Consider the following 24,234-nt stretch of genomic DNA (forward strand, 5'->3'; position numbering starts at 1 on the left):
CTGGCATAAAGAAGATGATGGGCCCTCTTGATAGAAAACATTTTTCTGGCTCTGTAAATCCCATAGTCTCCATACTGGGCCTGTCTGCAACTCTTCCTGAACCGTGTTTAGACAGAGATTACTTAAAAGAGAGTTTCCGGGACTTCCCTGGTGGCGCAGTGGTTAAGAATCCACCTGCCAATGCAGAGGACACGGGTTCGAGCCCTGGTCTGGGAAGATCCCACATTTCGCAGAGCAATAAGCCCATGCGCCACAACTACTGAGCCTGCGCTCTAGAGCCCACGAGCCACAACTACTGAAGCCCGCGCACCTATAACCCATGCTCCACAACAAGAAAAGCCACTGCAATGAGAAGCCCGCGCACCACAACAAAGAGGAGCCCCCACTCGCCGCAACTAGAGAGAAAACCTGCGCTCAGCAGCAAAGACCCAACACAGCCAAAAATAAATAAATAAATAAACTTAAAAAAAAAAAGAGAGTTTCCAATCTGCTCTTTCCGGGAGAGGGTCGAACACGTATTGCTGCTTATCAGCCCCCTAAAAACAAGAACCATGGCTCGTGAGTCTTTGGGAACTCCATGCCATCTAGCCCAGCAGTGCCCATGTTCCTGAGGGACTTTAATGCCCAAATGTGATAAATCTCGGTTAAAGAGAAAAAGGTATAAAGCAGGCAGTTCACGGGAAGAGCCCTGAATTTAGAATTTTAAATTTGGACCGTGAATTTTGAAATGTACTAAATTTTTGTGTCCTTGTGTTTCTATAACTGTCCTGCGTTTCTACCTTACACTGTAGTGTTAGAATGACAATCCACTGAGCAGACTGCAAGACCTGTTCTTTATAAATAGTAAACCTTTGCATGCATGAAGGTTTTTTGCTCTTTCCAGTAACCTCGCCTGTTTATCCCTCTAGGCCCACTTCAAACATTTGCTTTACTAGGAAGACATCTCTAATCATTTCAGGCAAAATGAATGAACATAGGCCCTCACAGTACTCTGCCTAAATTATAATCGTAACATATATCACACTGATGCTTGCAGTCTGGTTGTGTCCATTAACCTTTGCAAAATTTGTGCTGTAATACAAACCACCCCAAAACTCACTGGCTTAAAACCACAAGCATGCATTCTCACTCCTGGGGGAGATGGCTGGGCTAAACACAGGGGACTGACGGGGCAGCTCTGCTGCAGGTGTCTCTCATCTTCCTCCTGGGACCAGCAGCTGGCTGGCCAGGGCATGTTCTTCTCGTGGCAAATAAAAAAAACCCCAAAATCAAATTGCTGGGAAGTACACTCCCCCTACAATGAGGCTATAGAAAGAATTGGATTCAGGGAAGAGTAAAGAATTGAAGTTAATCATTAAATCTTTCAAACAGGTTCACCTGCCCTGTTAGATCAGGAGCCCCTAGTGGGTTGGGGAGCAGAAACAATGCCTGCTTCCATATCACTTGCCCTTCTGCCTGGGGCTGGCAGCTAGTAGATATTCTCTGATGTTTGCCAAGGTCCAAAAGTCCTTCCCAACCTTTTCCTTTATAGCAGATGTTGGCAAACTGTGACTGCAGGCCAAAGCTTGGCCTGGTTTTAAAAGCGCCAACAGAGCAGTAAAAATACAAATGTTTGAAAAAAATTAAAAGAAGAATATTTAACGACCCATGAAAATTATATGAAATTCAAATGTCAGTGTCCATGAATAAAGTTTTATTGGAACACAACCACACCCATTTCTCTGTGTATTGTCTATGGGTGCTTTAGAGCAAAATAGCACAGTTGGAGTTGCCATAGAGACTATATGTCCCCAAAAGCCTAAAACATTGACTCTCTTGCCTGTACAGAAACTCTTTGCCGCCCCTGCTTCATAGGATGAAGGACCCGAGGAAGCCCCAGGAGGTGAATGTCGTGCCCAAGACGACAGAGTTGTCAGCTTGATTAAGCCCAGTATTTATGTGGGGTTAATACTTCTCCCCTTTGTTTCCTAGTAATCGGAAGCCGGCGACACCCATGTGTCACTGATCCGGAGGCATCCCTCGCGGTAGCGCTTCATGACCCAGCGGCGCCCCGCCCAGTGAAGCCACCGTGGTGTCCAGCATGGCCGCGCTGCTCCTGGGCGCGGTGATGCTGGTGGCCCAGCTCCAGCTAGTGCCTTCCCGCCCCGCCGTGCCCGGGGCCGAGCTGGGCCAGCCGGAGCTTGTGAGGAAAGCGGCGACCTTGCAGGGCGAGATCCGGGAAGGCGCGGCCCCCAACTGCTCCGCCCAGCAGCTGCCGCAGACCATCATCATCGGCGTGCGCAAGGGCGGCACACGCGCGCTGCTGGAGATGCTCAGCCTGCATCCCGACGTGGCGGCCGCCGAGAACGAGGTGCACTTCTTCGATTGGGAGGAGCATTACAGCCAAGGCCTGGGCTGGTACCTCAGCCAGATGCCCTTCTCCTCCCCGCACCAGCTCACGGTGGAAAAGACCCCCGCGTACTTCACGTCGCCCAAAGTGCCTGAGCGGGTCCACAGCATGAACCCGTCCATCCGGCTGCTGCTCATCCTGCGGGACCCGTCGGAGCGCGTGCTGTCCGACTACACCCAAGTGTTCTACAACCACGTGCAGAAGCACAAGCCCTACCCGTCCATCGAGGAGTTCCTGGTGCGTGATGGCCGGCTCAACGTGGACTACAAGGCCCTCAACCGCAGCCTGTACCACGTGCACATGCAGAACTGGCTTCGCTTCTTCTCGCTGCGCCGCATGCACATCGTGGATGGCGACCGCCTCATCAGGGACCCCTTCCCCGAGATCCAAAAGGTAGAGAGGTTCCTGAGGCTGTCGCCGCAGATCAATGCCTCGAACTTCTACTTTAACAAAACCAAGGGCTTTTACTGCCTGCGGGACAGCGGCCGGGACCGCTGCTTACACGAGTCCAAAGGCCGGGCGCACCCCCAAGTCGACCCCAAGCTCCTCAATAAACTGCATGAATATTTTCACGAGCCAAATAAGAAATTCTTCGAGCTTGTCGGCAGAACATTTGACTGGCACTGATTTGCGATAAGCTAGGCTCGGAACCTTTCCTATTGTAAGTTCTAGTGTATATCTAGGGGGGGCAAAAGAATTTTAAAAGGGCATTTAAGCTATAATTTATTTGTAAAATCCATAAATTACTTCTGTACAGTATTAGATTCACAATTGCCATATATACTAGTTATATTTTTCTACTTGTTAAATTGAGGGCATTTTGTATTGTTTTTCATGGTTGTTAACATGTGTAATATGTCTCTATATGAAGGAACTAAAATATTTCACTGCAAAAAAGAAAAAAAAAAATTCTGGAGACGCTGTCTTTTTTGAATGTAATTAACTTGCCCCCAACTCAAGATAGCTGTCTGTGTTCACTCACTGCACATATTCCTTTATTACTTTAAAAAAAAAAAAAAAGTTTTTCATAGCTATTATACTCCTCTCCCCTTCTCTCCCTTCTTCATTACCTTTTAAAAATTTTAATGGCTCGCTGTGGTCATCAGATTAATTTTTTTACTTGCATGGTGAGATTTCATTGAGATCCCCTATTATTCTTGGAGGTGATAGTCTCACCCATTCCCAACTTCAGCAAGTACCTGAATGTGGATTTTAACCCCATGTAAACTCCAAGTGAACAAAGAAATTAAGCTGGAGAAGTAGTTACTAACCAGCAAGAGGCTTGCCTCAGAGAGTGCTTGCACTTACTTCTGACTGCAGCAATATGTGAAACTACAATAAAGGGAATTAAACCATTGGCCTTCAGAACGATCTTGGGGCTGTGTACTTTGCCCCAGGTGGCAGTGGGTCTCTGGAAAGCCACTTAGAATAGAAAAGAGGAATTGCAAAACCTATGCATGTCCCCATTTGTAAAAAGCTGACTAAAGGGGTAACTGTTTCCTTGAGTTGGGAGTCTATTAATCTATTTCCTGAAATATAAATATTATACTCCATATACTTGGAGACATAGGTGTATGTATGTTTAAAAATCAACTCTGGAGTCCTGAAGGTGAAAGGAAATTTAAACTCCCAAGGGTTGAAATTGAAAAGAGAAAAGTGCAAAGCAAATGGTAAAAGGTAAAGAATCCCTTGCACCTGCCTCAAGAGGCCAGAGGCCCAGTTTCAGTTTCACTTCTGCCCTGAACAACTGGGTTGTTAGAAGTGATAGAATAAGCCCTTCTGTGCCTCAGTTTTCTCATGCATTCTTCATTCAGTCAGCCTTTTACAGAATTAAATAAATCGGATTTTTTTTCTTATTATGAATGAAATAGACATTATATATAGGAACTCATTGAAATTTCCCCCAAGCAACCCCAGGAAGAAGGAATTATTACAGCAAGTTCAAAGAGGAAGAAATAGGCCTGAAGAAGATAAGGAACTTGGCCAAGTTCACACTGGTTATAAGCCAGAGCTCAGAGTACACTTAGAGCCAAAGCACAGGGTTTTTGGTTTGTTTTTTATTTTTTTTTCTACCCAATTTTTTCTAAATTCAAATGGAAAGACCCAGACTCAGAGACAGTTCTTCCTGACATATTCCATCCCTGGTGCCAAATGTCTTCCATCCCAAGAGATGAGCCTGAGCCTGAGGAAAAGGGCAAGAATGAGCCTGAGGTTCTCTCAGCAGTGCTATCAGGGAAATGAGTCACCTTGGTTATGCTTTGCAGCTGCACCCTGGCTTGACCTTAGCATGGCCCATGCCCCAGCCCGGGCCTTGCACAGACAGCAGAGAATGTCTTCTCTCCTCCTTTATTAAGGTTGTCATTAAACAACCAACTCCCCAGAGGGTGTGGCAGAAATATAGCAGGTTTCCTGTTGACATGGTACTTTGCCATCTGCAGAGTGTTTCTCTCTGTAGTGTATCATTGGATCTTACTTTTATCACACTCATTCAAGACTGAAAAAATGAGAGACTAACAAAGGTGAAATTGAGTTATCAAGTTTGCCCAGGAATTGGGTGACAGAGTGGAGACTCCAATGTGTGTTTTCTGACTCCTAGGAGGGTGCTTTTTGCAAAATACTTGTGCATGCCTGTGCCCTGATAAGGATGGTGTGCTTAAAGCCTGTACTGTTGGGGTAAAAGGTGGTGGGTGGGGATGGAGGAGGGGAGGCCTAAGCACTGGAGACACATCTAGCTGCTGCGGCTCACACAGCTGATGGTAGGGGATAATCCAGTTTAAAATGGTCAGAAGGTATAAATTCAATAACTGTTGGTTTGGAGGTATGGGTCTTGACTAAAAATGCACTCATGGGGTCCACCATGGGCAAGGGGTCAGGGGCCCTAGTAGCTAGTTCTATTCATCTATTTATGGTAAAACCTGAGACAGCCATTTGGAAGAGAGAAGCAGTATGAGCCTATCGCTCCAGACCTAGCCCAAGCACTTAGATCTCATCTGAGCTCTGTCAAATTCAGAGGAGGTCCTGCAGTAGACCACCTGCACGGAGAGCCAAATGCAATGACTCAGGAGCCAGGTGGGGACCTGATCCCTCTCCAAACACACCTAGTACTAAGTCTATTAACAGAGAGATGCTGAGGGAGTGAGGTTGCTGCCTGGACTGGTCCAGGCTCAGGGGCAGCCTGGGGGCCTTTGGATGACAGCCTCCCAGACAAGTGGCTGAGGGCAGTTGAGCAGGGCCTCAGCTATTATATACGGAATATTCACTTCACTTGATGCTTCTGAGTCAGGACAGCCCCCTCCCATCCTCCAGGAATTGGACGGTGCTGAAACCCTGGTAACACTATTTGGTTATCAGCTCACAGCCTGAAAATTTGCCATTTTAGCAAACATGCTGATGTGCCTCTGAGCAGTGTCTTGCTCTTTCTATCCTGGGAGGCTGTACTCAGCAGAGGGGAGATGTGAGGCAGAAGAGGCCATTGCTCAGGGTGCCTGCTACTTACAGAGGCGGAATCAGAGATCACTGCCAAGAGTTCAGGTATTCATTAAAATTGTATTTTTCTTTTGAGCCCCTACTATGTGCTTAACGTGGTATTAAGCTCTCAGGAGTATGAAAATGTTAATGCAAGAACGAATAGTCATTAACTGTTCTGTGTTTAAATTAAAAACAAAAACAGCAATATGGAAGGGCTAGGAAGGCTGTTCTGTGTTTAAATTAAAAACAAAACAAACAAACAAAAAAACACAATTGGAAAGGATGGAAAGGCTAGAAAGGCAGGTAGTATTAACTGTGTGTAGACTGACCAGTGCAGTCATTCTCATTGAATTCAAGAACATCCCTGGGGGAAATCAACTAGCCCTGTGATAGGACTAAACTGGGCATAAGAAATGGACCTGCACTCATTGTTTAAGAATAAATAGAGGAATACTACTCGTAATAGGGGGATGGTTGTCCCAGAGACGGGGAATGTTGGAATTAAGGATCACACACAGAAAGGGAGAGATGACAGAGACATGTTTCATTACACCATTAGTCAGGAGCAGGAAGAGATGGGAAATCTTCCCAAAGGTCGCATGGCAAAGCTGTGAACCCGATCACTTATCTTGTGGGCCACAGGACCCTGTTCTTTCCACAGGCAGTCTTCTTGGAGAAATTGCCATAGAGCTGGAGCACAGGAGGCAATGGATATAACCAGAGCAGGGCATTCTGAACAAGGGCAGCTTGAGGAATCAAGACAGTGGTGATGAGGAGGGGGAAGGAAATAGACAGGTGCAGGCAAGAGACTGTCTACTGGTCATGGGAGTGAGTTAAGCACACTGGGAGCTCACTCTGTGGCCTTGACATCTGCTTTACAAGTGGTGGAAGCTTGCTTAGAAGGCACCCATGTGTCTGTCTCCTGTGCAGGTGTATCTGTCATATAAAAGTAACTACCATTTTTTGCATACCTGCTATGTGCTTGGCATTTTAAATATGTTGCTTCTAATCCATGTGACAATTCTGAGAAGCAGGAAATGGCATAGTACTAATTTTACAAAGGAGGAAACTCAAACTCAGACACTAAAGGGCTTGCCCACGATGCCAGAGCCACTGATTGCCACAAATGGAATTTAGGGTCTAATGTCCATGCTCTGCTGCTTTTCAGTCTATGCAATTGTGGGACAGGGGAGGAAGAAATAAAGCATAAGCATCTGTCTATTAGGCAGAGCCTGGAAGAATCATGGGCATCCAGAATGCCAGGCTGCGCAGAGAGAGTTATATCAGATCATCTTCAAGCCAAGAGTGGCTGGGACCTGATACAAGGGACACGTGATAAAGCATGTTCCTTACCGGCAGATATTCATTTAGAAAGTCTAAGCTTGAGCTAAAGACCAAAGCAACACAACGGAGCTCTCCAAATGGCAAGCAAGGGGTGAGGACCAAAGCTACAGACTGTCTCTGATTGAGATGCTTGACTGAAGTATTTTGATGTAAGAAATGGCCTTGGTTCTTCAGTTCACCCTGATATCAATATCTTTACTCCATTTTCCTCAAATTTCCCAGTTAGGTGACCTGAGAGAAAAATCAAGTAGAGCCAGGAGACCTGGATGTGAATCCCACCTCTACCAATTTTTAGGTTCAAATTCTCAGAAGCTCAATTTCTTTCTCAATGTAAATGGGCTTAACTCTGTTTTGGGGAGAATTCAATGAGATAAGTAAAAACTGTAAAATCTGTGGGTATGTGGCTTAGTGGTTAAGAGCGTTTAGAATTTGGGAAGTAGACCAAAACTGGTTTTGAAACAGTCAGCAGGCAACCACTGCCTTGGTTTCTCCATCCATTTCCCAGCTTCGGGACTGTAGCCTTTGCTGTTGGTGCACCATCCAGAACCCATTTACCAGGGAAGTGTCCCCATTCCCCACCTTCAGAAGAGTTGGCTACTAAAAGCTCACCCTGTACTGTGTTCTGGAGCATTTCTCTTAGTTGTCAGCTGCTGCCTTCCCTGGAGGTGCCTGGGAAGTTATGCCCACCCTTCTTCTCTACTCTCCTTGGGGTTGCCTGTGAGCAACACTTGATTGATGTGGGATGAGGAGTTGGGTCTTGGGGAAGCAGCCCAGATTCCTGGTCTCTGGGCAGGGCAACCTCTATGGTACAACTTATGCTCCAGAACTCCTCCTGGGATCAGGCTGAGGCTAGACTTCTGAAACCACACTTTAGCTTAGTTTCTTCTACTTTATCCTGTGTCCCTTGTTACCCATTTCTTCTGTAATCCCATTGTTAGTAAATGACTTGCCCAAGAATACAGGAATCCCCATCTCAGGTTTGCTTCTAGGGCATACAATCTAAGATAGTAAACTTGCATACATGTCTTATTCTCTCTATATTTCATATGAGTAATATGATCAGCCCACAGGGTTATTATAATTTTTCCAGTTAAATAACAGACAATAAAGAATGAGTCCGTTTTATTCTCTGACACATAAAAGAGCTAAATACAATAATAGACACAATTGTTACCACGTACAATAGTTGTTTCTTCTTTGGCTTATCGGACTATCAACATAGTGTTCATGCATCAACATCAAACTTTAACTTCATGAAAGATTTCTGGTTCTCACAAATATAAGGACATCACGCTATCTTATGTTACAGGATATCGTATCTCTATTGTTTGGTAAGTATTTCATTTCGAGCTTGTGCATGAATGTTTTCTGCTCTTGGTTGCAACACCTTGGCACCTAGCACAGTGCCTGGCACATGGTAGACAGAAAGTACTTGTTTGTGGATTGAATTGTAATTCTAGCCCAGTTGTCAATCTGATGTGAAAATCCCCTCTACTATATCTCAGCTTCATGATCTGACCTCCTGGGAACACCTTCTCTGGACCAGGCACTGCTAGCACTTCACAATATACTGCTTTATTTAATCCTTAGAAAACCCTAGGGAAATAATCAATCCAAGCTCATTGTTTTTTTCTTACCATCGTATCCCCAGCAAATAGAACAATGCTTGACATAGGAGTTGCAAATATTTATTAACTAAATGAATCATTCTAATGCCCAAGCTCTCTCCACTATGCAGTACTATACAACCACTTCCTGAACATAGCACTAGTGGAGAATCCAGTATTCTCTAAGGCAACCCATTACATCTCCAAATTGGCTACTAAAATTCACACTTCCTGTAACTAAATCTCTATTCCCATGGCTTCCTCCAATAGAAATGAGTTCTACCACAGGGCGTCATGAAGAACAAGTCTCATTCCACTTTTTCATGTTGGCACACTGGATAAAACACTGGCCTTGGATTCTGAAGTCCTGAACTTAGAGATTTTTCATAGCTATGTGATCTTGGGCAATTTCCCTAGCTTCTCTGAAATTCTGGTAACTTTCTGCAAAACAGCATAAATCATGCCTTCTTCACAGAGGTTCTATGAGTATTGCATGGTTAGTGACCAATGTATAAATATAAGAGATCATAATTCTATAAAAATTCATCTAATATTGAAAAGTAATTCAGATCTTATGACTGGTGTCATCCCCTATAGAGGGTAATGGGATAATTACTGAGTATTAATGAAAGCTGGGTGTGTATTATCTCACTTTATCTTTAGGTCAACCTCTGAGACAGATATTGCTATTAACTTCATTCTATGGATGGGGAATCCAAAGCACAGAGATATTAAGTAATTTTCCCTAAGTCACATAGCTGGTAAATAGCAGAGCCAGATCTGTTCCCTGGGCTGTCTGTCTTCATGGCTAGCATACTTGAACTCCTGGCTACCCTACCTTTCAGTGCAAAAGAGAACCCTTTCTCCAACATATCTGCCCATGAAAAGAGCTAGAGCACAAAGAAGAAAAAAATAGAGATTAGGAACTTAAGATAAAAAATCAGCAAAAAGACGTAGTAGGCAGAATTCAAGAATGTGTTCCCAAGATTTCTAGCCCCTGGTGTACACACTCTATGTAATCTTCTCCTCTTGAATGTGAGCAGGACTTGTAAATAAGATGGGATGTTTACCCTCTTGATTAGGTTACATTATATAGCAAGGATAATGGGATGTGACCTATCAGGTTATCTAAGACTCCAACTTAGCAGACTGGGGAGGGAGAGAGATTCTCCTACTAGTTTTGAAGAAGTCACCTGCTATGTGAGAGGACTAGCAAGGGATTGCAGTGGCCAGCAATACTGAAAGTGTCCCTTAGCCAGCATCCAGCAAGGAAACAAAAGCCATAGTCCTACAGTTGCAAAGAACTTAAGTGTTCCAACAAGCTGTGAGCTTGGAAGAGGGCCCCAAATTCCAGATGAAAACACTTCTGGCTGAGACCTTGACTGTCGCCCAGTGAGGGCCTGCTTGGACTCCTGTTCTATGGAAACTGAGATAGCAGAAGTATGTTGGTTTAAGCTGCTGAGTTTGTAGTAATTTTTTATGTAATAGGAAACTAATACAAAGACTTATATCTACTTTTTTAGCCATCTTCTCAGTTTATACTCACTTTTCTATACTCTCTCTTGAAAACAAACAAAATGCATGACTTTTTGCTACCCAAGGAATACATGTCCATTATATGAAAACCGGATTCTGCAAGTAAGATTATTCAGAAATAATCACTGTCAACATTTTGATTTGTATAGTTTCAGATTTTTCCAACACATGAATGTGTGTGTGTGTATTAAAAAATAAATTACATCTTTTTGATAACTCAGCAACCTGAGTGTCAACATCAGCTGATACCTATCCATTGATAGAGTGGAAATGGATCTTAGAAGTCATTTAAGCGAATCTTGTTTTATGGAAGAAGGATGTGAGGTTTGGAGGAGTCAAGTCACTGTTCGTGCTGAATCTATATGAGAACTCAGAACTACTTCCTAATGCCTTCCACACTGTATGTTTGATGTCTATCACTTGTCTAACTCCCCACCAGACAGTTTGCTCCCCAGGTGAAGGCCTGCGCTTCCTGTGAAACCAGTGCCTCACAGCGTTTTGCAGGAAGCTGATATCTAGGTGAGAGTGGCTGACTAAAGTTATAGCCCTCATTTAGCAGTGTTTTTAGTGCAATGGGAAAAACAATAAAAGCTAGGTAGACGTGGTATTACAGTTACCCGTGGCTGTGTAGCAAACTACTCTAAAACTCAGTGGCCTAATGCAACAATTTATTATCACTCATTGTTCTGTGGGCGGCCAGTTCTTCTTTGGGTGTTCACCCAGTTGTAGCCAGATGGTGGCTCGGACTGAAGTTGCCTGAAGTCTGGACTGTGTTGGAGGTCCAAGATGGCGTCTTTAGTTACATGTTTGATGCCTCAGCTGGAATGACTACAATGCCTGGGGGCTGCCTGGGCATACACACACACACACACACACACACACACACACCCCATGTGGCCAACTTGGGCTTCCTTATAGCATGACAGACCTAAGGTCATTGGTGGAATGTTTTATATGGTACCTGACTTTCCCATGAGAGTGAGTGCTCTAGAAGAATGAAGCGAAAGTTGCAAGTGTTACACAGTGAAACTACGGCTACATTGTATTGTTCCAATGGGGCCAGCCCAGATTCTGTAGGAAAGGACTACACAAGGAGCTGAATAATAGGAGGAGTAATTCACTGGAGGGACTTCTTTGGAGACTGGCTGCCATGCTTGGTTGTTCCTTGACAATAAAATGGACAGAACACCTACTTAATGGATTTTTGGTCATATTTAAAAGGGAGACTAATATAGGTATGAGCTTTCATGAACCTTAGAGTCCATTATACAAATGTAAGCTATCATTATTACAAGTCCTTGGGCCTACTATGTAATTTCAGCAATTTTGACCTAGAGCATTTGCCTATTTTCAGTCCAATCTTTTGATGACATGTGATGGTGTTAAGTGATTTTGCATGAATCATTTGTTCCATCTTGCTTACACTGTATTTTTATTATAGGCCAATGAAACCATATGAGAAAAAGATATACTTAGAACAAATTGTGGACTCTGGTCAGCAGGGAAAATTTTGTCCTCTAATGTAGGCAGACCTACAGAACCTCTTAGAAAATCTGTCAAACACAAAAGAAAGTTGCTGAGACATTTAACACTGCATATTAGAAACTGTGTATAACATTCAGAAAAGAATGCATGGCAGATTCCATTTCTACTTTCTTTAATTTGGAAGTTCTATTTTTAGTAACAATTTACATTTTCCACACAATTAAAGACTCTACCCCAGCTGTGATTTACATTTTTTTCCCTCTGTTTATCTGTTTACCTGCTTCCCAGTAAGAAAACTAGGGTTTAAATCTTGACTTTAGTTGTGAGTAATACTAGACAAATTCGATGAACTATTTTAGAGGCTCAGTTTGCTCATATGTTAAATAGGAATAAGCTTTTATTTCAGGAATTCTTAAGTAAAAGGCCAAGAGCACAGCCTTTTATTTATTTATCTTAAAGGCCAAGAGCACAGCCAGGTGCATAGTAGGCATTCAACACCTGTGCATTCATTGTTCTTTTAATACCCTCTTTGTGGACCCCTCCAAAGGATCTGTGATAAAGAACTGGCTTTTGGAATAGAACAGCCCTTGGGGTATCACTGCCCATTATGAACATCAAGGGCAACACATCCAAAATCAGTGAGATCTTGTTGTGCCTCTAAACGTAAACATTCACATAAATCCAGGCCATTGACAAGCAAACACAGCTTTTGAGACAATTATCTGGATAATAAAAGTCTATTTGTTTTCCTGAAATATTCAAATAATGAAGAAGATAAGTTTGAATGGCCTCTTTGTTCCTTTCTCTTCTATACATGACAGATGCAGATTAAAGGTAATTTAAAAAGAAAATATAGTCCACTAAATAGTTTGTAAATTTACCTGTTTTGATAGAGAAGGCTCCTAACTATTTGCCAAGGACATAAAATGACTGTTTTTCAATTAACTGTCATTTCTCTCATCTGTACCAAAATCATTCCTTTAAAATTCAGTTTCTCCCATCTCCCAATGTACAATGTCCTGCTTAATTCCCCCCCTCCGCCCCGCCCCGGGGGGTATGGCAAATTTGAAAAGGAAACTTGAAAAAGTTTTACATTTCAAGGGATATTTTAGCCATGACCATCTATTTATTAAAATCCAGTCTTACTCTCATTCACAGTCACCACATGGTAGAAACAACTCAAGTGTCCATAAACAGATTACTGGATAAACGAATGTGGTCTCTCCATACAATGAAAATTTATTCAGCCATGGAAACAAATGAATTCTGATGCATGCTACAACATGCATGAAGCTTGAAAGCTTTATGCTGACTGAAATAAACCAGACACAAAAGAACAAATATTGTATGATTCCAATTATATGAAATAACTAGAATGGCCAAATTCATAGAGACAGAAAGTAAATTAGAGGTGATCAGGGGCTGAAGAGAGAGGGGGAAATGAAGAATTGTTATTTAATAAACATAAAATTTCTGGTGGGGTAATGACAAAGTTTTGGAAATGGACAGTAGTGGCTGATGTACATTTTGAATTTAATTAAAGCTCCTGAACTGTATACTTAAGATGGTTAAAATTTATGTTTTGTTATATTTCTTACCACATATATAGAGATATAGATATATATATATAGACAGATATAGATAGATATAGATATAGATACATATAGAAAAGGACACAAATCTAACCTTAGGTTCTATGTTAACTTTTCACTTAATTGCAAGCAAGTCAGCTATGTTCTTAATTCATCTGCAGTTTATGCAGAAGGACCTTCATAAAGGGTTAACTTCACGTGTCACCAACAATTGCATGACAATTCTAGTTTCCAATTACTGCATTATTTATCAGTTTATAGATGGAAAATAAACATGATACTTAATGTAAAGCAGACCTAATTACCTCCACTTTTCATGTACCTAACTTACGACTCATCTTCAGACAAAATAAACTATTTACAGTTATAATTTAAGCTACTGTACACAGTTTTCAATTCTTCCCATCCTGAGAAGTACATTACTGCCTCTCTAAATCATATTGTTCCTAATCTACCTGTGAAATGTTCAACATCACAAACTTGGGGTCTCAGTATCATCAGTCAGATCTCTCCGGAGTGAAAATTAACCCATGACTCTGTCAGTTCTGTTTGACAAAAATTTCCCATCATGAGTTGAGCTTAACTGACCAAACTGTTGGAAATAAATGATTAAAAAAAAAAAAAAAAAAAAGTTCCTTAGCAAGCAAAAGCAAATGATATATGTAATCAGAGTGTCTGCCTTGTATAGGAACGGGTTGTTCACCTACATGTGGATTTAGGTCAAGCCAGAAGACCCATCAAGGTGCTTATATTTGCTTCCTATGGAAGCTATAACAAATTGCTGTAAACTTAATTAATGGTTTAAGACAATATGTATTTATTATCTCAAAGTTCTGGAACTCAGAAGTCCAAAATCAGTCTCAGTGAGCTAAAATCAAACTGTTGTCAAGGACCTGTTCCTTCTGAAGGTTTGAGGGGAAAATCCATTTAATTGTCTTTTCTAGCTTCTAGAGACTGTCCTCATTCCCTGACGAGCAGGCCCATATCACCTCACCTTTTATTCAGGTGATCTCTGCTTCCTTCTTACAAGGGTCCTTGTGATGACATTGGGTCCACCCAGATAACCCAGGATAATCTCCTCATCTCAAGATTTTTAACTTAATCACATCCACAAAGTCACTTTGCTGTGGAAGGTGACATATTCACAGACTCTGGAGGATTAGGGTGTGGACATCTTTGGGGGTCATTATTCTGCTTACCACAGGGCTCTAGAAGTCTGTCATAGAACTGATCATTACTGGAGATGATATACATTTATTTATAGGTTAAATATGTATATTTTACTCATCTCTCTTATTTCAGTTTTCTTGTGCCAAATGTAATTTGTTCAATTATTCCATGGATATTAGCTGAGCACCTAGTGGGCCAGGCGCTGTTCACAGGACAGGGAATGCCACAGTAGATAAAAAGTAAAGTTTCTTCCATCATGAAGCTTTCTTTTGGTGTTGGTTTACCGCCCTTCCCTGCTAGAATCCCAGCGCCATGAGAGTAGGGACTTTGCATCTTCCGTTTATTCCTGAACCCTCAGAGCCAGAACAGTGCCTGAGCCCTACTGTTAACACTTAGTGAATGAATAAACAAATGATCTTTCAAATCTGTCACATAGAAATTTACCCCAGGGAGAAAAGGGGGACAAATTTTGAAGATCTCTGACAGGTAGAGAATGAAGGGATGGAATGCATCTCATACTTCACCCTCATGATTTCCTGTGGTCTGTGTTTGTCCCTATGGTCAGCTGTGGAAAGTGGGAATCAGAGACATCCAATCACTTCCTCAATGACACACAGCTAGACTGGGGCAGAGTCTATTTGACCCCAAGTTCCATGCTCTATATACTGTATCTGTTCAGAGCAGCCCAAGCTTACTGATTAGTGACTAAAAGAAAGAGTGAAGGATTGGCAAAGATCTCAGTTACACACACAGTTTCTCTACACTCTACCACCACACATTCCATGTAAAGTAGACGTCTAAAGAGCTAAGGTTTAGACACCTGAAAATATAAATCACCTCAGTGTTTATGAAAGAAAGAGAAAAAGAAGAAGAAGAAGGAGGAGGAGGAGGGTGGGGAGGAGACGGAGGAAGAGGAAGAAGAGAAGGAAGAACAAAGAGAGTAACAAAGTAGGGCATTTAATTGACTATTTGCTCACATCGGTATTTCATCCTGGCCTACAATTCTGCACTTGATGTTGTTTACCATCCTAAAGGGATTTCTCAATAGTTTCTTGTGCAGGATTCCTACACACTCCTCAGTAGAGAGCCAAGATTTTCCTCCCAGCTGGGCGCCTCCCTCCCATTCACTGCAGTCCCCGTGATGCCTGTTCAGAGCCCAGCTCCTCTGGCGGGTGACCAGGAGCTCAAACAAGCACTGTTCTCTGAGCATAAAAATAAAGTACCATTATACAAATGGGCGGCTGGATTCTGCAATTCAAATTTGGGCCAGAAAATCACCTCTTACCTAAGCTGTTGTTTATCTAGGCAACAGGGGGCTGTGGAAATTGCTGTACAAAATTTCAGTTCATCCTTTTACTGGTTCTGTGGTTTTAGATACATATCTTCACCTCTCTGAGCCTCAGATTTCCTTCTTTGAAAAAGGTCATACAACTGGATGATCTTTATGTTCCTGACAAGTTCTAGAATGCTATAATTTCTCCTAGGTAAGAAAAAGAAGAAAGATTTGTCTTCTCACCCTCCCTTCCTTCCTTCATTTCCCTTTCTTTCTTTTTTCCTTTTTCTGTCTTTTCTTCTTCTTCTTCTTTGTGCCAAGATTTTAAGTAACAGGCTGCTCTGGCTGAAATTAGTACCTTAAATGTTTTGAAATTGTCCTGGGTAGAAGCCAGAAAAATAATCACTTAAAAGCCGTAACCATTTTGTTATGCTCTTAGAGGAGGAAACTGGAGGACAACTTTGCTGTCTCTGTCCTGAGAGCATCTATTTACAAATCTTATTTCTTGAAAAGTCGCCCCTCCATCCTGATAGGATTTAGAGACAGGATTTCAGCATGGGTTTGGAAATGCAAATCCATTTTCCATTTCACATGTTATGTTGGTCAGTCACTGGTGAGGTGTGAGTGGCTCAGTTAGGCTGTCTTGCTCTAGAGTTGGAGCCTGGCAAGGGACTAGTGAAAGGAAATGGATTTAGAATGTTCTGTGAACCATACCTTATCATTGGAGAGATGGAGGTGGTGTTTGAAAGTTTGTTTTCTGAGACTTGCATGCAGGAGAGGAGACGTGGAAGAGGGTAGCTGAAGGAGTTGATTTCATGGGAGATTTTGTGGAATTCTGGGTGGAGCAAGGTTTTCTTAGGATCCAGTGAAAACGTGACTCTGAATGGGGGGGAGGCCAGTGTTCACATCCCAGCCCTTTCCTCCCCAGACATACAGACAGTGGTTGTCAAGCCCTTGAGATTCAGGGGTGTCGCTATTGTAGAAACCTCTCATTATATGATACAACCTAAACTTAACCAGACAAACAACCCACCGGGCTGTGGTAACTAGTTGATAATTGTGAGTGTATGATATACTCCTTTTGGGGATCCAATAAAGAATTGGAAGATGCTGATGAGAGGAAATGAGACCCTGTAATCAAGTCAGTAGGGTTCATGACACCATGGTTTTAGATTGCATGTAAATGAGATCTCGCTTAAATTCAGAATTAATGTCTTTGGTATATTCTGTCCCCTTGAACCTTGACAATGATTCCTTAGAGGAGAGGACACTGAGGCTGGGGTTTGAGCCAGGACTGTCTCACCCTACAGCCAACTCTCCCCATCACACAGCACTGAGTCTGTCTTCCCTTTTGCTCTGCTCTCATCTCTGTCCTGCACATACATCATTTTAATGTATGCATAATCATATCACATTGTGTATTTTACTATCACTACACTAGAGACAATGGACCTTTCCTGTTGAAGACCTTGACATAGTCATAGTGTAAAAAAAAACAACAACAACTAATGTTTGAAATACTTCATGCTTGGTTCCTCTTCCTATGAAACATCCTTGGAGTTTGAAAACCCTTAAGCTCTTGTTCCAACACCATGGGGGCTGATAGAATTGGGAAGGTTTCAAATGTAGAGGAATTTGTTGTTTCCTTGGTAATCTCATAATTCAAATGACTTCAGGTTTTCAAATGTCACAATTGTGATATACTATAGACAGTCATTAATAAACATGAATGTGTTTTTGAGGTTTAGATAAAAGTCAGTAAATAAAGGGATGGTAACCTCTATGCAGAAAGCAGGTGGATGGTGTTGGGAGCTCTATTTCTGTAGCTGGCTGGCATTTGCATGGAGTTCAAGTTATCTATGTTGACTGTGATCTTTGGAGGGGTATTAATTATTTCCCACTCACAAACCTTGATGGCTGCCCATTGATGGAAGGTAAGTTTGCTTTTTGCTTTTTAAATGTGGCATTTAAAGCCTTTTGCAAGATTGGTCCAACTTTACCTTCTTGTCCTCTTTCTCTACCTGTCTACTTACTTGGCCACATTTTAAGACACAAGAGTGCCAGACAACCTAGCCTAGATTCCCAAACAGGGCACAATTTTTCATGCCTCTATGCCTTGTTCAAAACGTGTTCCTCCCTTTGCTACCCAGCAATGGCCTCCATGGCTTTCAGAGCCCTGCTGATATGCCACCTCTTGGATTTAACTTCCCCTGGTCCTCATTGGTGGAAGGACTTAGCACCTCCATGGCATCCTCAAAGCACTTTCTAAGAATGTCGTCTGTGGGGCAGGCCTGACCATTCAGTGTCATGGTCAATTCTGGGCCCGAGTCCCTGACCAGGTACAAAATCCATCAATATTCCTGTGTCACCTTGTCTCCCTTGCACCTCACACAGCAATGACCTCATAGCAGAAGTGCTAAAAAAAGTTTTGGTGAAAGAATATCTGAATAGTGAATAGATAGTTCATAGATACTGGTGTTCTTCTACCTGCCTTCATTTATTATTTTCTTTCTCCACTTTGAGAGAAGGACCTGCTTTTGAATCCAGGGGCATCCCAAGCCCACAATGGGCTACACTTCAAAACTTGATACCCTGAACCTCTGGGTCAGTAACCATTTGTGTAAGTGAACAAGCATTAGCCAAAACCACAAACAGCACCAGAGAGGGAGGAATTAGAATATTAGCAAGACATGCATTGATAACCACCAGCCAGCTGCAAGCTGGACATTCTCCTTCTGGGGCTCCTATGCTATTTGTTCTCTTCATTTTGAAAAGTGAGAAACTGAGGGGCTGTGTAGCCAAATTTAAGAAATGTATATGTAGAGTAAGGAGACTTTCTATCAAGGTCCACCTATAATTCCAGGAGCAGGAGGGAAAAATGTATACTCCCTAAAGGTAAAATACTTACTAAACAAAAATATAGATAATTGCTCCAACACTCCAGGAATATTTTTTAAATTAATTGTAATAAAAGTGAATGACGATTTCACCCACCAAATTATTAAATATTTAAATATATATGTGCATATATAATTTATATGTATGTAATGTTTAACACTGATAAAGATCTATGGATAGATTAGGACATGCTCATGCAATCTCAAGTTCAAATGGTGAAAACATTCTAGAAAGCAATTGAACAATATATATCAAGGTCCTTAATAATGAGTAGAGTCCTCTGCTCACTAATTCTGCTGCAATAAATCTCTTTTAAGAAAATAGCAATACCTGAAGCAAAGACTTATGAACAAAGATTGCATTGAAGTGATATTGTAATACAGATATTGTAAAAGTTATATTGAAAGCAACTGAGTCTATTAAGACACACATGTGCTATCTATCAATCTAAGATGTATTTGTTACAAAATATATAAAATGAGAGATCTTGCTTGAATATTTTACAAACATCAGCCCACCTGGCATAAGGTCTGAATAAATCCTTATGTGAAGAAAACACTCTCTAACCATTAATTTTTCAAGCCTCTGGGTCAGTAATCATTTGTGTAACTGATTCAGTATTAGCCGAGACCACAACAATTCCAGAAATGTTGGAATTGAAACACTAGCAGAGTTTGCATTGATAGCAACATCTTGCTGGCCAAGATGTAGTTGTACAGAAATTCTTACACATTCCAGGGAGAGATGGATGATTGGTTAAACGTTTTGGTACTTAGGGTTAATCCTGAGAATGAAACCTGAGGAAGAAAACTAAAAACACGGGCAACAACAATGGAAAGTCTTACTTACAAAAATATTCACTGTAACAAATATTATAATACTCAAAGCTTCTAAAAAATCAAATAGGAACAACCTACCTATCAAATGGTGGAATGTGGTCAAGTAACTTGTGACCTAGACACGCAATGGTGTATTATGTTGTCTTCAAGCAGCTTTTCAGAAAGCTACATGAAAATATGGGAAAATGCTTGTAAAGTTAAATAGAAAATTCAGGCTAAAAATAAATATATGATTACTATATGTAAAAAATACTCCTCTGTACATTCAGAGGACTATAAATTATTCAGGAAACTATTAACTGGGTGGTTTGCATAGTGAGGTTGTAGATTTCTGTCTTTCTTTCTTTTTGTCTTTCCATTTTCTCCCCACCCCCGATTTTTACTGGTCTCTTCAAATGAAAACATATAATAACATTAAAGATGTAGAGTTTGTCTTCAGGGGAAGCTTTTGCATACTCAACTGAGGGCAAATTAAAGGCTATAATACTGTATTCAACACAGAGAAAGCATCTAGCATCACAAAAGAATGAGCGAAGGGAATGTATTTTCCTAAGATGTGAAGACTGGAAATATAAGTAGACTATTAAAAGTCTTAGACATTTTTTGAATGGAAGGTGTACAAAGGATTGTTGAGCTCAGCAGGATATTTAAGGAAAGTACTTAGCTTCAAATTTGATTTTTCCTGAAATGCTTTCGAAATATTTATCACAAAAGCCTCAGACTGAACGTGTCCAGATTTTTAGGTTTCTATTAAGATCTGCCTTGTGGACTTGAAGAACTTTTATTTGGAAAGATACATGGGACCCTTTCTGCCTGACTCCAAGGAATGGAACAAGGGGTCCCATCACCTTGGTAAGGGACACCTTTCTATTAGTTAGGAACAGTCTGTGGTAGTCAGGGTACCAATGAGAAACAGATGGAAAATCCAAACTGGGGTTATTTGAAATGGGCTTATGAATGGAGCCAACTACAGAGGTATGGGAGAACCACAAAGGATAATGTGATAACCACGGCTAATAAAAGAGCAGGATGAGAGGGTTATCAGCACCCACTAGCTTGAGAGGAGTGGTGACTTCAATCGGGGACTCGCTTGTCCTACATTACCCTTAGGACAGGACCCAAGGAAAGAAGTAGCCTGACTTGTCTCCTCTCACCCATCAATATCCTGCTGGATGTTGGCTAAATTTATTGGCTAAATCTAACTGGAAACAAGAATACGGTCCATAGAGATCATCCTCATGGAGAAAAGCATGTCAAAAAAGGAATATCCAACCATATCAAAGAGTATGTTTTTCATCATTGCTGTTGGTGAAGAGAGGCTGAAGGATCATTTCTTTGGGAAATCCAAGCAGAGCATGGTGTTTGGACCAGATGGCTTAAAATTTTCCATTTAATTCTGAGATTTTGTAATTCTAAGGTACCTCCACTGAACTAGAAACATATAAATAACCAATGCAGCTGCAATTGTGTATTATGATCACCAGCCTCAAGTCAGGAAAATTGAGCTCTTTATTCCTTTTACAGAGCAATAAAAATTTTCAGCATTCACACTGATTATCTTTGGAAGATTTTTACAAAGCAATAAAACCAATAATATATTTAATTGAAGTGTGGGTGTTGATGATCAACAAACACAACCTGGGATGAATATGTAATTAGCACTCTTTACATTTGTCACCCAAAGACCAGGGTGTATGAGAAGCACATTTTAATAAGAGCTGATGAATACTAAATGGCCACCATGCACTAGGCATTGAGCCATGTACTTTATATTAACTCATTTCATCCTGCCAAGTGTTGTTTGAACTATGCACTATTGTTGGTATCTTCCAATCTGTGCCCAGAAGCAGCCAAGGAAATGTACCACTAAGATTTCTTCTGTAAGAGCACAGTTGGCTGATAGTCCTAGCTGCTGCCCCTTTGCTTTCATTACCATGTGTGCCAAAAGCACACTTCCCTTGGGCTACTCCCAGCCCAATGACAGGACACTCTACTGCACGGTGAGATGCAAGACTCCTCCAGAGAGTGACTATCTCAAGAACACCTATTAGAGCTACCATATGATCCAGCAATCCCACACCTGGGCATGTATCTGGAGAAAACCATAATTGAAAAAGATACATGCACCCCAATGTTCACAGCTGCACTATTTACAATAGCCAGGACATGGAAGCAACCTAAATGTCCATCAACAGATGAATGGATAAAGAAGATGTGGCACATATATACAATGGAATACTATTCAGCAATAAAAAAGAATGAAATAATGCCATTTGCAGCAACATGGATGGTCATGGAGATTATCATACTAAGTGAAGTAAGTCAGACAGAGAAAGACAAATATCATATGATACTACTTATATGTAGAATCTAAAAAAAAAAGGACACAAATGAACGTATTTGCAAAACAGAAACAGGCTCACAGACTTAGAAAACAAACTTACGGTTACCAAAGGGGAAAGGCTGAGGGGGGAGGGATAAATTAGGGGTTTGGGATTAACATATACACACTATTATATCGATATATAAAATAGATAATCAACAAGGACCTAGTATATAGCACAGGGAACTCTGCTCAATATTTTCTAATAACCTAAATGGGAAAAGAATCTGAAAAAGAATAGATACATGTATAGGCATAACTGAATCACTTTGCTGTACACCTGAAACTAACACACCATTGTAAATCAACTATACTCCAATATAAAATAAAAAAATTTTTAAAAAGGTATATATGTGAGGTGATGAATGTACGAATTAACTTAATGGGGGTGCTGTCACAATGTCTATGTATGTCAAATCATCACATTGTATACTTTAGACATCTTACAGTTTTGTAGGTTAATTTTAACTCAATAAAGTAAAAAAAGAATAAAAAAACTACTTATTAGCCTGGCCAAACCTTTCTTGAAAGTGGGCTGCAGTAAAAGATCCTTCCTACTCAAATCTTCTTCCTCCCTTTTCTTCTTTCACAGATATCAGATCCACATAGGGGGGAGGCTCTGCCTACTTTCTGCTCCCTCCATGCTATGGACTGCGTTGTATCCCCTTCCCCTGTTCCTAATCTCTCTCTCTCTCTCTCTCTCTCTCTCTCTCGCTCGCTCTCTCTCCCATGTGAGGACACAGCGAGAAGGTGGCAATCCGAAAGCCAGGAAGCAAGCCCTCACTAGAAACCCAGTTGCCCTTGATCTTGGACTTCCCAGCCTCCAGAACTGTGAGAAAGTAAATTTCTGTTGTTTAAGCCATCCAGTCTATGGTATTTTGTTATGGCAGCCTGTGCTGATACTAATCCACTCCTCCAATAAATGTCTTACACCTACAATCCCATCTTGACATCTGGTTCTCAGTGGACCCAAACTAACGCATGCACAATTGGGAGTTTCAGGTGTTTGTCTGAGTTCACAGACCTAGGTTGGGGCTCAAACCCAGGCAGTTGGACTCAACTACCTGTTTACTACTCTGCCTCTTGTGTTACTGATTAGCTTAAGTTGCCTAGGAACACCTTTTTGGAACCCCTTCTATCCTTATTTAACCAAAGCATTTCTGCTTTCTTTATCTATTTCGCCTGACATGAAGTCAGACATCTCTTGTATCTGATCCGAGACTTCTGCACTTCAGGAAAACACCTCAGGTACTTTCTTTCATTCCTCATGATGGAGCAGTGTTCAGATGTCTCTTCACTCTCATTCTCCTGAGGCAACTTAGACAGATGTGAATGTAGCCAGTTCTAACATTTCCCAGCTGTGAAACCTCAGACACACTGACTGCCCTGAGGCTTTGTTTAATTATTTGAAAAAAAAAAAAAAAAAAAAATGAGAATCTCCATTCCCAACTCATGGGTTCCTTGGAGGATTCAGTGAACATTTAAGGGTCTAGGACACTAGCTGATCCACAAAGCCATTTATAAATAATATGGTTCTCCCCTATTTGGACCCACTTTTTGATTTATTTAAATTGATTGTTCTTGAATCTATTGCCCAGAAGTGCATACGATATTATCATTTGCAATACTCCTCCCCTCATGAAATTGCCAATGAATATACTCAGGACACCCTACTCAGAAGCTCTGTCTAGATTTGACACTTTCCCTTATATTCCTGGGATTCAAGAGAATTCATTTTGATTTCCCAACTTGTTTATCTCATTCCCAGAACATCTTATGAACTTGATAATCAAGTTCATACAAGCACTTGAGTTACAGTCTCAGCTTATGGCAGAAGTTGCTTTTTCTAAGGGAAAAAAGTGAGTCATGGAGGTAATTTTTTCTCATTATGATCTAATCTTCAACAAAGTACTGTACTTTCAACTATTTCTAATCATTCTTTACTTGAATCCATCTTAAAAAGTTAAAAAACAAAAAACAATTTTTAGGCCATTTTGAAAATCGAAACCGAGAAGCAGTGTGCTATCCTGGGGGCTGGGATGACCTTTAGAGTAACATAGGTGAGAATTTGGCTGTACTGATAACGAGCTGTGTTACCTTAGACAGTTTCCTTAACTTCTCCGTGTTCGTTTCCTGCCACTGGAGAAGGAGTATAACGTTCCCTTTCTTGGGATTTCTTCTTGGGAGGATTAAATGAAATTATGTATGAAGTGCCTCCTTGCTGACAGGCAGAAGCACCTAAATAAATGG

The 24,234-nt window shown here is 41.3% G+C and overlaps 1 protein-coding gene across 2 annotated transcripts in view; it reads left to right on the forward strand.

Annotated features, from left to right (window-relative positions):
- The window catches only part of HS3ST1 (heparan sulfate-glucosamine 3-sulfotransferase 1), a 49,044-nt gene extending 26,359 nt beyond the window's left edge, over positions 1-22,685 (forward strand). For both annotated transcript variants that reach the window (XM_082389531.1, XM_082389532.1), the window contains exon 2: positions 1,972-22,685. In XM_082389531.1, the coding sequence (XP_082245657.1) occupies positions 2,081-3,016 (936 nt within the window). In that variant the 5' untranslated portion in view covers positions 1,972-2,080 and the 3' untranslated portion in view covers positions 3,017-22,685. The remainder of the gene's footprint in view (positions 1-1,971) is intronic.
- Positions 22,686-24,234: the final 1,549 nt, after the last annotated feature.

The sequence above is a fragment of the Balaenoptera borealis genome (genome assembly GCF_965194805.1).
Source record: "Balaenoptera borealis genome assembly, chromosome: 4".
NCBI lineage: Eukaryota > Metazoa > Chordata > Mammalia > Artiodactyla > Balaenopteridae > Balaenoptera > Balaenoptera borealis.